General features: G+C 38.5%; 2 protein-coding genes across 2 annotated transcripts in view; both read right to left on the reverse strand.

Moving 5' to 3' along the window:
• The window catches only part of LOC105509941 (chromosome unknown open reading frame, human C9orf156), an 18,474-nt gene extending 15,421 nt beyond the window's left edge, over positions 1-3,053 (reverse strand). Inside the window, exon 1 of the mRNA XM_011939474.1 lies at positions 2,901-3,053. Within this exon, the coding sequence (XP_011794864.1) occupies positions 2,901-2,976 (76 nt within the window). The 5' untranslated portion in view covers positions 2,977-3,053. The remainder of the gene's footprint in view (positions 1-2,900) is intronic.
• A 4,163-nt stretch (positions 3,054-7,216) lies between these two features.
• HEMGN (hemogen) overlaps positions 7,217-13,199 on the reverse strand; it is an 18,640-nt gene continuing 12,657 nt past the window's right edge. Inside the window, exons 4-5 of the mRNA XM_011939478.1 lie at positions 10,211-11,397; positions 7,217-7,893 (exon numbers count right to left, since the gene is read on the reverse strand). Of these exons, the coding sequence (XP_011794868.1) occupies positions 7,799-7,893; positions 10,211-11,397 (1,282 nt within the window). The 3' untranslated portion in view covers positions 7,217-7,798. The remainder of the gene's footprint in view (positions 7,894-10,210; positions 11,398-13,199) is intronic.

A 13,199-nucleotide genomic window follows, 5' to 3' on the forward strand; every position in this document is an offset into this window, starting at 1 on the left:
AGAAAGAAAGAAGAAAGAAAGAAAGAAAGAAAGAAAGAAAGAAAGAAAGAAAGAAAGAAAGAAAGAAAGAAAGAAAGAAAGAAAGAAAAGAAAAAGGAAAGCAAAGAAAGGAAAGGGAGAGAAAGCAGAAAAGAAAAGAAAGAAAGAGAGAAAGAAAGAAAGAAGAAAAAAGAAAAGAAAGGAAAGAAGAGAAAGATGGGAAAGAAAGGGAGAAACACTATTTTCCAAGTGTCTACAATTGCCAGACATTGTGTTAAGTTTGGAGAAAAGATACAAACCAAGAACTCTTACTACAGTGGAATTAATGGTTGGGGAGACCCACACACCATACTTCAATATCATGGGAAATGTCCTGTCAGCAGTAACGTAATCAAAGTCGTCCGCCCTTGACTCTTTGATTTGGGGCCTAGGAATTTATATTATAGCTGATTCATCACTTCACTGAAACAGTCTATGCCTGTTTTTCAGATTACACATATGATATGATAAATATAAGTGGCTGCCAATTAGATTTATTTCTATCCTCTTTGTGCATCTCCTTAAGAACATAAGCAAGACAACACTAGTAACAAACTGAAAGTATACTCAAGAGGTACTTTGTAAGAGTTCTTCCAACTCTGCTACTCTGTTTGGGACCACTCTCAAAATATCAAATATCCATATTCTAATACATCTGAACTCTTCTGGGACATATTTATATATTCTCTGTATATAAATATATATATTATTCTCTGAATATATAAAAATATTCATATATAAATTTATATAAATATATATATAAATTTATATATATAAATATATATATTTATATATTCTTATCCCCAGGAGGCTGGGGATAAGGCTATGAAATACAAATGCTATTTGAAGCAGAGACCTGACACTGTTTGTCCAGGGGAATTCTGGTCTTCTTGCCTATCTCAAAACAACAAAAACCCAAAAGAACAGTAAACACCTACCATTTGGTAAGCACTGTGCTAAGGATTTGGGGTACAAATAAGAACCAGTTCTCATCCTCAAGGGTTTCCAGTACATTGACAGAGAAGGACAAGTAAATCAACAATTCTAGCTAGGCGTCTTTGCAGGGATAGAGATAAATGAGCACAGGTATACCAAAAACCAGCACAAGAACCTCATGGAAATGGGGAGAAGTGGTTCCTCAAAGGAGCACGAGAATTAGGACTGGTTTCAGAATGGAGAAAGGATAAAAACAACACAGGGCCACTACCCGAGCTCTGTGACCATGGGAAAAACTAGCTTCTCTCTCTGAATCCGTTTTCTCATCTATAAAACAAGGATAATACCTACTTTGGAAAGCTGTAAGAGTACTAATAAAATATGGAAAGCATCCAGTAAAATAGAAGGTGCCCAGCAAGGAGTGCTTTTTAAAGTCCCTGCTCAGGCTTTTTCCTCATTTAAATATTACAACTGTATTAACTGCGTAATAAGTAAAAAGCCACCAAGTAATCAACGTGGGGTTTTTTTGTATATAGGATTGTCTATACATCTTGCTCTGAAAATAAGTTCAGGTCCTTTTCCTTTCTGCCTGGACTATGAAATTACCCTTCTTAGGCTTTCTGTTCCCACTGCAACTTCTTCCCCTTCTCAGAATACTCTAGACCAATCCTCAACAATCCTAGAGTTTCCTGTGTTATGCTAACTCTTTAGCTTTAAACTTTTCATGGTCTCTACTGCTAACAGACTTTGTATTTCTTAGCCTGGCACTCAAGGTTCTTCACAATCAGAACCCAAAGGTTCTCACCTCCCTGTTCCATCTAACACTTTAGACTTCTAGCTCCCCAAACCTATACTGTGTAGACTTCTGAGCCCTGGCTTCTGCGTTTTCCTTCCTGTCAAAATATTAGACCTGTAATCTGGCAGTGTGCAACAATTTTTTTTAAATAAGCACATTTCACCAGGTAATAGCACTTCCAAGAAATTTAACAAAGTTCAAACTTTAGAATGTACACAAACATTTCGGTTTCAAGAGCTTTCTTTTAGAATAATGCAAACTGACAATAACCTAAACGCTCAGTAACAGGAAGCTGGTTACATGAATTAGAGCACATCTCTAAAACAAAGCGTTAGGCTGGTTGCAGTGGCTCACGCCTGTAATCCCAAAACTTTGGGAGGCTGAGGCAGGTGGATTGCTTTTAAGCCCAGGAGTTCGAGACCAGCCTGGGTAACATGGTGAGCGCTTGCCTCCACAAAAATTAATAATAAAACAAAGTGGTAAAATTAACATTAACTGCCCTGTTAAGTTTTTTAAAAATTCTTTTAAAGTTACTAAACAGTAAGGTCGTATAGTATCTCACTTTTCAAGTGTGTATGCAAAGAAACAAGTATGGAAGGTAGACACCAAGATATTGACAATGGCTTTCTCTGGCAGGCTATTTTAATTTTCTTCCATTCGCTTTCTAGTTTCTAAAGCTAAAATATTCCTCTATGAAAACGTGTGAGTAAACAGAAACAAATTCATGCCTTTCTAGGCCCAATTTAAAACTATTTTCTCCGACCGAAATTTTCCCCTTCTCTCTCCTCGTTCCTACAGTGCAGGATGCCTCTCTCCTATGGCATTTACTAATTCCTAACCCGCCTAACACCACCCCCCCATTCACAATGGCAATGAAACGCCTAAGAGAAAACCCGCTACGCTACACTTAGCTGCTCCAGCTACTAAGCCAAGACTAGGCGGACAGTGCTAGTCTTGTAACAAAGCGGAACAACCCCGATGACGTCATCCCACTCGCCGAAGCACATCACGTGGTCGCCGCAGCACATGACCCGTGCCTTCGCCGTAGGTAGGAGACTGACGCACGTCAGTTCCAGATCTTGCGTTTCACACCCCTCTCGGCAACTAAGATCTCTCCAGAGTGTGGCACTGCCAGTCTCTTGGAAGTTACCTGTCTCCAGAGCCGGCTTCACGCAGCCGCACGGGGTCGCTCTAGGCCCAGGACCCGGCTCCTCCAAGCCGCGCATGGCTACTCGTTGCTGAGGTGCCTACCCGACGCATCCAACCTTCCGCTTCCGCGCTCCATGCCTGACGCATGCGCAGTAGCCTCGCCGGCAGGGTCCCGCGAACCCAGGAGAGTGCGCGCGCGCGCAGTGGGGCGCTGAGGGACGTTTGGAGGTCTCCATGGGGCGTGGAACTCGTATCCAGGGCGTGTTCCCCTCCGGGACCCCAGTCTCGTTTATCTTACACAGACATGCTACAGTTAGTTGCCCGCCCTCCCAGGTTAGGCTGCACCTTCGGTTTCCGGCGCTTTCTGAGAGGCAACACACCTCGATGAAGAACTCGCAACTATGTCTCTCTCGAAAAATTATTAAGCAACCTACACGTCCAGTATGACCCTAACTTTTAAAGGATGTGTATCTGTAATTACCACAGAGTGGAAGGACTGGACGCTAAGAAATGTTAAGAATTCTCTAGCACCTGTGGTCCCAGCTACCCCGGAGATTGAGGCGAGAGGATCCCTTGAACCCAGGAGTTTGAGGCTGCAGTGAACCGTGATTGCGCCACTGCACTCCAGCGTGAGTGACAGAGCGAGACCCCGTATCCAAAAAAGAAAAAAATTATCTTTGTGTGGTGGGAAAACATGTGATTATCCTTTTTATGCCTCAATTTTTCCATAATAGAAGTTATGCTTTGTCAGAAACAAACCCAAATAAGTCTTATTTGAAGTGTGGTGGATATTATAAAGGAGCCCTACTATGTGCTAGGGATTAAGGAGTGGGAACTGTTTCTTGTGCTCCACACCTTACCAGAACTGAAGTGAGAATGGAATTGTAAGAGTCAACATGCCATGTACATTGTGGGGATTATTGTCGTTTCTGGACAGCTCTGAGAAGCTAAGAGCTAATACGAATAATTTTTTAATCCCATGCAATGACCAGTTGTCCTTGCAATGATAGCCTATCTTTTACCCACTTGTAATGCTGTCTCTCACCTATAGCTAGTTTCTATGTACATAATTCTCTTTATGGGAGAAATTTTTTAATCTTGTATCTTTTTATCTGTTAACATCTGCAGTATAAGATGTTCAAAAGCATATGAGTCCACAGATTGAAAAGCCTAACAACCATGAAAAGATGTTTCCATGTCTGTCCATTTGTCATTGATTTCTAGTAGAAAATAACCAGCAGTAGGAGCCAAATAATTAAAGACTGTGGTTTAAAAAATGAAATAAAACTGATCAAATGCATATAGTGTCTTTTGGCAGGTCATTTTTACATGACAACTTGGAAAAGGCTGCCATTTTTTTTTTAGGAGGAACATTTCTGTGCAGCTGGAGAGAAACAAGTGTGAAAACCATTGTGTGTGTATGTGTGTAAAACTGAGCCGGAATTACTGCACTTGCCACTAGATGGTGATGTTGCTGAAAATGATAGTCCCGCTTAATTTGTGGAAAGAGTAGACTTGAAGAGAGATACTTGTCCGCCTGGAGGGCATGGTAGATGTTGATAATCACACAAAAAAATATGTAATTATCAAGTGTGACAAGTACTGAAATGCAAAGCTGATTTGAATATACTAGTGAAATAGATTGATAACTCTTTTAAAGGTAAAATTTCTCTTGACTGAAAACAGGAACTTAAATATGCAGCACATTTATTAGCCTATGATTTGAAGTTCTTATTATCTTGTCTGGAATTGTATGTGATTATTTGCAGTTTATAAGACTTAACCTCTCCTCCAGAGGTAAGACCTAGAAATCTGCCTTAAAGAAATGACCTAAATAATTATGTGGTCTTCAGCTTGTACTACTTTGAGAAATACTTCTCAGTAGAGTGATTCTTAACCTCTCATTTGGGTGAAGGACCCCTTTGAGAATCAATTAAAGCTTTGAACCATCTCACACATCATTTTGGATATACTATCATAGGGTTCATGGATTTCTAAGAACCTGAGAGGAGGGCAGCACAAAGTCAAGCTAGGATTCTTGCAAAACTTTAATTCTATCACCTCAAGGTTCTAAGCCAAGAATGCCAGAAGAATTTTAGATGCACACTGATGTTTGAACAAGAATGGTGAGAAAGCAGAAGTTGTGTGTGAATACAGGAGTGATTTAAGAGGGCAAGCAGAAAGGGTCCTGAGAGGTGGAGAGAGAAATTCTCCTTCCTCTAATATACTGAATTCCTCTTTCCCTCTACTCCCCCATCTCATTTTTGTGCTCCTGTATACTGTACATATGCAAATCTCTTAAGGTCCATCTTAATGCAACACTTTTAGAACTTGAGACTTCAGTTTACTTTTTTTTCCCCTCTAATTTTGGCTCACTCTGGCAAGTGAAACTGAAACAGAAGCACATTCCAAAGAAGAAACAAAAAGCACTGAGGAAGTCAGATGTGACTTTGGGTGAGTACTTTCCTTCTATGAAGTTATTCCCTCATCTTTAAGTGGGGGTGATAATCACCGCCTGGCCTATTTCACATACTTTTGTACAGATCAGGTAAAATAGTTTATGTGAAAGTATAAATCTTGAAGTGTCATTGAGAGGTAAGAAACTATTACATGGTTGTGGCCAGACGCAGTGGCTCATGCCTGTAATCCCAGCACTTTGGGAGGCCGAGGAGGGCAGATCACGAGGTCAGGAGATGGAGACCATACTGGCTAACACGGTGAAACCCCGTCTACTAAAAATACAAAAACAAATTAGCCGAGCGTGGTGGCGGGTGCCTGTCGTCCCAGCTAGTCGGGAGGCTGAGGCAGGAGAATGGCGTGAACCCAGGAGCCAGAGCTTGCAGTGAGCCAAGATGGCACCACTGCACTCCAACCTGGGTGAGAGAGCCGGACTCCATCTCAAAAAAAAAAATCAAAAAACTATTATGTGGTTGTGCTGCCCTCAGTATGTTGTGTAATAAATATAATGGGAGTATGAATCATTGTACAATGAATACATCCTGATGGTAAAAAATTTAATGTACGCACAAAAGGGAGTAGGCAGATAGGAGGGAAACAATATTGTAACATCCCACTGTACCAGTGGTTCTCAACCCTAGCTCCACTTTAGAATTGTTGGGGAGAGCTTTTAAAATAAAAAGCTCTGGATTGGACCCTGAAGCCAACAAATACATTAGTGGAAAAACTCATGAAAACGGAATGTCTGTAGTTAATGGTAGTGTAACTACCCTGATTTCTTAGTTTTGACAAATGGCCCATGGTTATGTAAGACGTTAACATTGGTGTAAACTGGAAAAAAGGTATATACTAGCTTTCGTACTATCATGACAACTTTTCTGTAATTCTAAAATTATTCCTCCAAAAACTATTATTTGAAGCATAAAACAATTAAAAAATAAATATACCTATGCCTGTATGTCACCTAGACGGGGGAATCTAAATCCTTGGGGGAGAAGTCTGGACATATATGTATTTTTGAAACCTTCCCAGGCAAGTCTAATGTACCAGGAGGGTTGAGAGAACCACTGCTCTCTCATGTTCCTTATACCATGAATGCCTGAGGGACTGGGACCCTGTTTGTTCTCTGATATAGCTAGTACCTAGCACAGTGCCTATATGGAAAGCTTGTGCAAGTGTGTTCTTGCTGAATGAACCTTTATTTGCAAAATTTTCCTTAGTCCTCTGTAATAACAGAAGGAAAACTGAAAACAAAAAATACCAGGGTAGATTTTCAGACATCTTCCCATCCAGAAGAGTTTCTATTCCTGCCCCTGTCTCTTGTCGTTTTCAGTTAATCTTTGCCATTATCACCATATTTATCATATTCCTAAAATACTAAAATTGCCATTCTGTTGTTCAAAAAATCTTACTTCATTCCCTATTATTTAACAAGTGATATATTTCTTGGTTAGGTATGCAAAATTCTCTGTGCTCTACTAATACGAGCTTTTTAGCATGCAAAGCCTACTACTATTTCATATGGACTCTATATCAACCATAGTTTGCCTGCAGTTTTCTTGAACATGTTTTGAACTCACCCTTCTCTTTGTCACATACAGTAATGCTGCTATCCTCATCTATGCAAATCGTTTCCATCTTTCAAGGCTTTATGCCTGTGTAATTTTTTCAGGTCACTCCAGCAAAAAGTGAGCATTCTCTGTTTGTATCTACCATTCAAATGGCACCAGCACTTACTATTTTCTTTTGTAATTATTTGGTTTCTGTTTTATTTCCCCATGAAACCAAATTAACCCCACTGTGGGGTGTTAGATATGTCTTCTAACCTCCACAGTTCTTAACATGATGTCATCCACACAGTTAAGCATATAATAATGATTTAATGTACATTTTGCACAAATACAATATTTAAAAAGTAAAAATAGAAAATCAAAATTCAAATACAAAAGTAAACTACATTCATCACTCCAAAATGTCTTTTAAGGAGAATTGTTAAAACTAACCAAAAGAGCCAACTAAAGCCTGAATAAAATTTTGATACTGCTGTTTCATTAGTAATGAACAGCATTTACAAGAAAACTATACACTCCCCAAAATGTAAATGTTCAGTCTTAGTCACTTATCTGCTCTTAAGACTTAAATAAATGTTCTTAGGGGGGAAAACCAATTATCCAGTCCTCCTCGCTTCCTTATTTGTCTCTTCCCACCACTATCCTCCCTCAGACATATACACACATACACACACACATTCACACACACTCTAGCATGATATTGTCTATGTGGCAGAGCCTTAAAAAATGTTATTTCTTTCAGATATGGTCTACAAGTAGAAAAAATAATATTAATGAGCATTGTCAAAAGTTTTACAATATTTTAAGAAAGTCACACATAAACTGTTAAGCTGTATGTTCCATTGGACCCCAACTTTATGGTTGAGCATTGTTAAAACAAAACATAACTATAGACATCATTTTCTGGATGAATCTCGTTCAGAATTGCTGGTATTTCTGGCTCTTCTTTGGGTTTCTCTTCCGTTTCTGTAAAATCAAATAAAATCGAAAAATAGGTTCAAAAAATTGTATAGGGACAATTGACTAACCATTTGGAGGGAGAAAAACTGCTTCACAACATACACAACAACAAACCACAGATGGAGTAAATATTTAAATATTTAAATACCATAAAGTTATAGAAATAATAGTGTTTTTAGTAATCTTAGGATTCTAAGCAGAACACAGAGACCAGAAACTATAAAGGAAAAGACTAGCAGATTTGAATATCTAAAAATTAAAATTATATATGGCAAAAACCACTATAAACAAAGTTAAACCAAATCAAAGACAACTGGAAAAATATTTGCAACATATACATAGTAAAAACTATTATTTAAAGAGATTTTTTAATCAGAAAAAGATAGAAATCAAAGATGTTGAATGGGACAATGATTCAAACAGGCAATTCTTTAAAAATTATATTTATAATAATCCTGAAAAGATGTCTAGTAACATTAGTTATAAAAGGGGGTGATTAAGACCATTAGGTGGGTTTTATTTTTTTAACCTATCACTTCTTGGCCTTTTGGCTAAGATCAAGTGTATTTTTTAACCTAGCAGACAGGCAAGGATTTTTAAAATGTCATAATGTACAGTGCTGACAAGTGTGTGGGGAAAAGGCACCTGTCTTGTGTGAATCACTACCATGTTTCTGGAGGCTAGTCTGACTGACTGTATATTCAAACTTTAAATGTGGGTACCCTTTGGCCCAACAATTCAATTTCTAGGGATTGATTCAAAGGAAATAATCAGACAAACTTAAGCCTCCAGTGCCTCCATTTCCTTATACTTAAAATGGGAGTATTATTTATCCAGTAGAGGTTTTGACATTGAATAAAATAAACCATATAAAATATTTAATATGGTGTCTGGCACATAGAAAAGTACCCGATAAGTGTTAACTAAATAAATGTTATTCCCAATGATGTTCATTGAACATTGTTGTAATAGTAAAACTTGGCAGTAAACTGAGTGTTCATCCTCGTAGAGACTGGTTGAATAAATTATTGCACATACATATAGCATGTATGCAGTTGTTACAAAACAACTTCTATGCAGTTGTTACAAAAGACATCATAAAGATGGCTCCAATACATATTGTAAATGAAACCAAAAACAGGTTACAGAGTAGGATGGGTACTGTCTCATTTGTTGAAACAAAACAACCTTAACATTGGGAACTGGAGATAGAAGATGGTATTAAAGGGGACCTTTACTTGATATTCACTTACATATTGCTTTATTACAATGAACACTTATTACTTTTATAATCAGCAAAAATAGATATTGCCATTTATTTGTTCAAAGCCAAAAATAAAAGGAGCATTAATTAATTGACCATATCGACCTTGCTGGGTTTAGAATGAAGCAGTTAGGAATCAGGACGCTGTGTTGGTTAGAGCCGCTTCTCCAGCAGGGTACTCTGTCAGTGAACGTACTGCTTCACATGCCTGCTTTTTACTGCAATGTATTTCTTTAAAGTAGTTCTTCAAAACTGGTATTACTTGGAAACCAACTAGCCCCATGTTTTTGTTGCACTCATCTTTTAGGATAAAGAGCAAATAAACTACTGAAGAGATTTCTTTAGAAATCAGTTTCCTGGGGATAACTATGGTCTAATAGACTCCAGTCCATTTCTTACACTGTCTACAGTATTGTACGAAGAGAACTGAAGTTCTGAGTTATGTCTCTGAGGCAAGTGAATTAAAGAACGGTTGCATTATTTTCAAATTGCTATACTTAGAAAAAAGTTTTTCAGGAACAAATCTTGAAATAGAAAGGGTTTCTGGTAAGCCTGATAAGTCCTACAGGAATGAGTTCCCTAGTAACAGCTTTGTATTTTACAGCTTTGTAAAATATACAGCTATATATTTTACAGCTTTGTATCTCCCTCAGTACTTTGTACTATGAATTTACCTGCCTTCCATTTATCAGGCAAATTAAATTTCCTAGAAAAAGTTCATTCATCAAGCTTTCTTGTTAATGTAGACTTAATTATTTTTAAAAATATTTTGCAATAATTCACCCTATACTGGGTTCATTTCACTGACTATAGCATCTCATAATGGATGAATAGTATGAATAAGTACTTACTGTACATGCTTACATTTTAATTTTTTAACTCTTTGAAATATGCCAAGACATACATTGGTTGCATGAACATATTGTTTACTTAAAACTAGTCAATGAAATTAATAGTATCCATTGACATAACTGAGAATAACCCAGGATTGTCAGAGAAAGTTGTAAATCACTACTCTGGGGGAGATATACCTACCTTGGTGCTATAAACAGCCCTTACCTTGAGGAAAAGTATAAACATCTTTAGCATCTTCCTGGTGTGCTTTAGGATCCTGGCCTTGGGGCCCACCTGTTTCTTGGTATGGTTCTGGAAAGCATTCTTTAGGCACATCCTTATTTTTATATGTCTTAGTAGAGAGGTCTTCAGGCCCTGGTGTTTCTTGGTATATTTCAGGTGAATATTCTTCAAGCTGGGGTGTTTCTTGGTATATTTCAGGTGAATATTCTTCAAGGCCAGGTGTTTCTTGGTACGTTTCAGGTGAATACTTTTCAGACCCAGGTGTTTCTTGGTTTATTTCAGTTGAATAGTCTTCAGAATGAGGTGTTTCTTGGATTGTTTTATGAGAGGGGGCTTTAGGCACAATAATTTCTTTACGTGTTTTATGAGGAAGGTGTTTAGGTTCAACTGATTCTTGGTGTGTTTTTGTGGAAAGGTCTTTAGGCTCGGCTATTTCTTGTGTTTTAGGAAAAAAGCCTTCTGTCTCAGCTCTTCCTTGATCTGTTTCATTGTATTCATCTGGTTCTGCTGGGTTTTGATCTGTGTCACGAATATAGCCTTTAGGCACATCTGGTTTTGAGTATGCTTGAAGGGAACATCCTGCCAGATCAGCTGTGTCTTCAGATGTTGGACAAGGAAGGACTTTGGGTACAGCAGCTTCTTGGCACACTTTAGGAGACAGATCTTCTCGTTTAGCCATATCTTGGTACATTTTGAAAGGATGGTCTTGAATTACAGCTATTACTTGGCATGCATTAGGAGAGTTGTCTTCAGTTTCCACCATGTCTTGGCATATTTTGGAAGAATTGTCTTGAAGTACAGATATTTCTTGGTACATTTTAGGAGAGAGGTCTTCAGGTTCAGCCACATGTTGGCATGTTTCAGAAGAATGGTTTTGTACTGCTATTTCTTGGTATTTGGAAGAATTCTCCTGATGTATAATACTTTCTTGACATATTTCAGGAAAGTGTTCCTCAGGCACAACTTTTTGGGGGGAGGCTACTGAAGGAAATACTTTGGTTATGCTCCCTGGTGGCTCATTTTTTTTCTCTGTAGGTGCCAGTACTTTCTCCACTATTTCCTTTTCTATTTGTGACTGAGGCTCCACCTTCAATTCTGTATTTTGTTGTCTCTTTCTTCCTCTTTGATTTCCTTTTCCTGTTCTCTGCTGCTTGCGTTTTTTCTGTTCTCTGCAGAAAGAACAGAATTAGTGTCAGCAATGGTGCTACAGAATTCAAATAAATGCTTGTAATAACAGTGCCAGGTCCCCCACTGCCTCTCTGCACAAGGATCATGAACTAGTCACTTAATCTCTCTGGTCCTCAATCTCCTTGTTTGTAAAATGAAGGAGCAGCTGTAGGTGTTCTCAGTTCTTAGGAGAGGGAATGTTTCTCCAGGACATCTTGGCATTGATACCTTGCTTACCAGGAGCCTTCTTGGTGAGGGTAGTGGATGCGCGCATGTGTATGCACGTGCGTTTGTGTGTGTGTGTTATAGCATATTCTTAAAGTTTGGTTATGGAAAATAAATAATTCCCATTGCAAATTAATAGAGTGGCATTCTGGTTTATACACTAGTCTCTTTGCATTTAGTCTATGTGTGTTACTTCCCTACCCCTGAGTAAACTCATACAAACCGAGTTTCTAGACCTGCGATCCAGGCATGGCTCCTCATCTGTGCAGCCTGCAGGTGGAGGCTATATATTGCTTCATTATCAAATACATTGTTTTGTGTAAAGAATTCCAAGTTGCTACAGTATCTCTCAAATGAGATATATTGTAAGTGGGTCAAAGGCTGCAAAAACACTTCTTGAATTTAAGAAGCCTGGTAGATAGGCATAAGTGGCCATATTATACTTAATCTTAATTAACAAATTAAAGATCTAGAAGATGAAAGGATATACATGGAAATTGCAGCCAGTGACAAACTGTTAGGCACTGCAAATATAACCAAATACAGATGGCTAATACAGATGGGCTGGGGGCTGGGGAAAGTACTATAAATAAGCATTTCATCATTTTTCTAAATCTACTGAAATTCTGTTTCATGCTTCCCGCTCTATGGAGCCTTCTCTAACAGACTACAGGACTAAAATGTTCTCCCAGCTTAGCTCTCCTATAGGACTTACTGTGAGTACCATGCTAAAGACTAGGATTGTAGGCTGCCTCATACTGTAGTTATTTCTGAAGAAACTGTATTTCTTTTAGTAAGCATTTTAGACATTCTTTGGAGATAAAAACCAGTGTTTTTTTATATTTTTATAATGTCCATCGTTCCTTGCATATTTTTAAAAAAGTATATACCCTGTTCCATTTTTTTGTATATATTTGAAATTTCCATTGTAAATAAGTGTTTTTAAAAGATTACCTCACCAAACAGTTTGAAGTAAATATCAAAAAAGTATATATGTTCACTTCTAATATGAGGGTATAGAAAAAAGAAAAAAAAGGTATAGATGTAACAGAACAGTCTAAAATAATATTGAAAATTACATTTAAAAAAGGAAATCTAGGTCAGGCGTGGTGGCTCACGCCTGTAATCCCAGCACTTTGGGAGGCCGAGGCAGGTGGATCATGAGGTCAGGAGTTCAAGACCAGCCTGGCCAACATAGTGAAACCCCGTCTCTACTAAAAATACAAAAATTAGCCAGGTGTGGTGATGCGCATCTGTAATCCCAGCTACTTGGGAGGCTGAGGAAAGAGAATCACTTGAAACCAGGAGGTGGAGGTTGTAGTGAGCTGAGACTATGCCACTGTGCTCCAGCCTGGGTGACAGAGTGAGACTCCATCTCAAAAACAAAAACAAAAAAGGCCAGGCACGGTGGCTCACGCCTGTAATCCCAGCACTTTGGGAGGCCAAGGTAGGCAGATCACGAGGTCAGGAGATCGAGATCATCCTGGCTAACATGGTGAAACCCCATCTCTACTAAAAATACAAAAAATTAGCCGGGCGTGGTGGCGGGCGCCTGTAGTCCCAGCTACTCTGGAGGCTG

This window comes from Colobus angolensis, unplaced genomic scaffold, assembly GCF_000951035.1.
Source record: "Colobus angolensis palliatus isolate OR3802 unplaced genomic scaffold, Cang.pa_1.0 Scaffold181, whole genome shotgun sequence".
Taxonomy (NCBI): Eukaryota; Metazoa; Chordata; class Mammalia; order Primates; family Cercopithecidae; genus Colobus; species Colobus angolensis.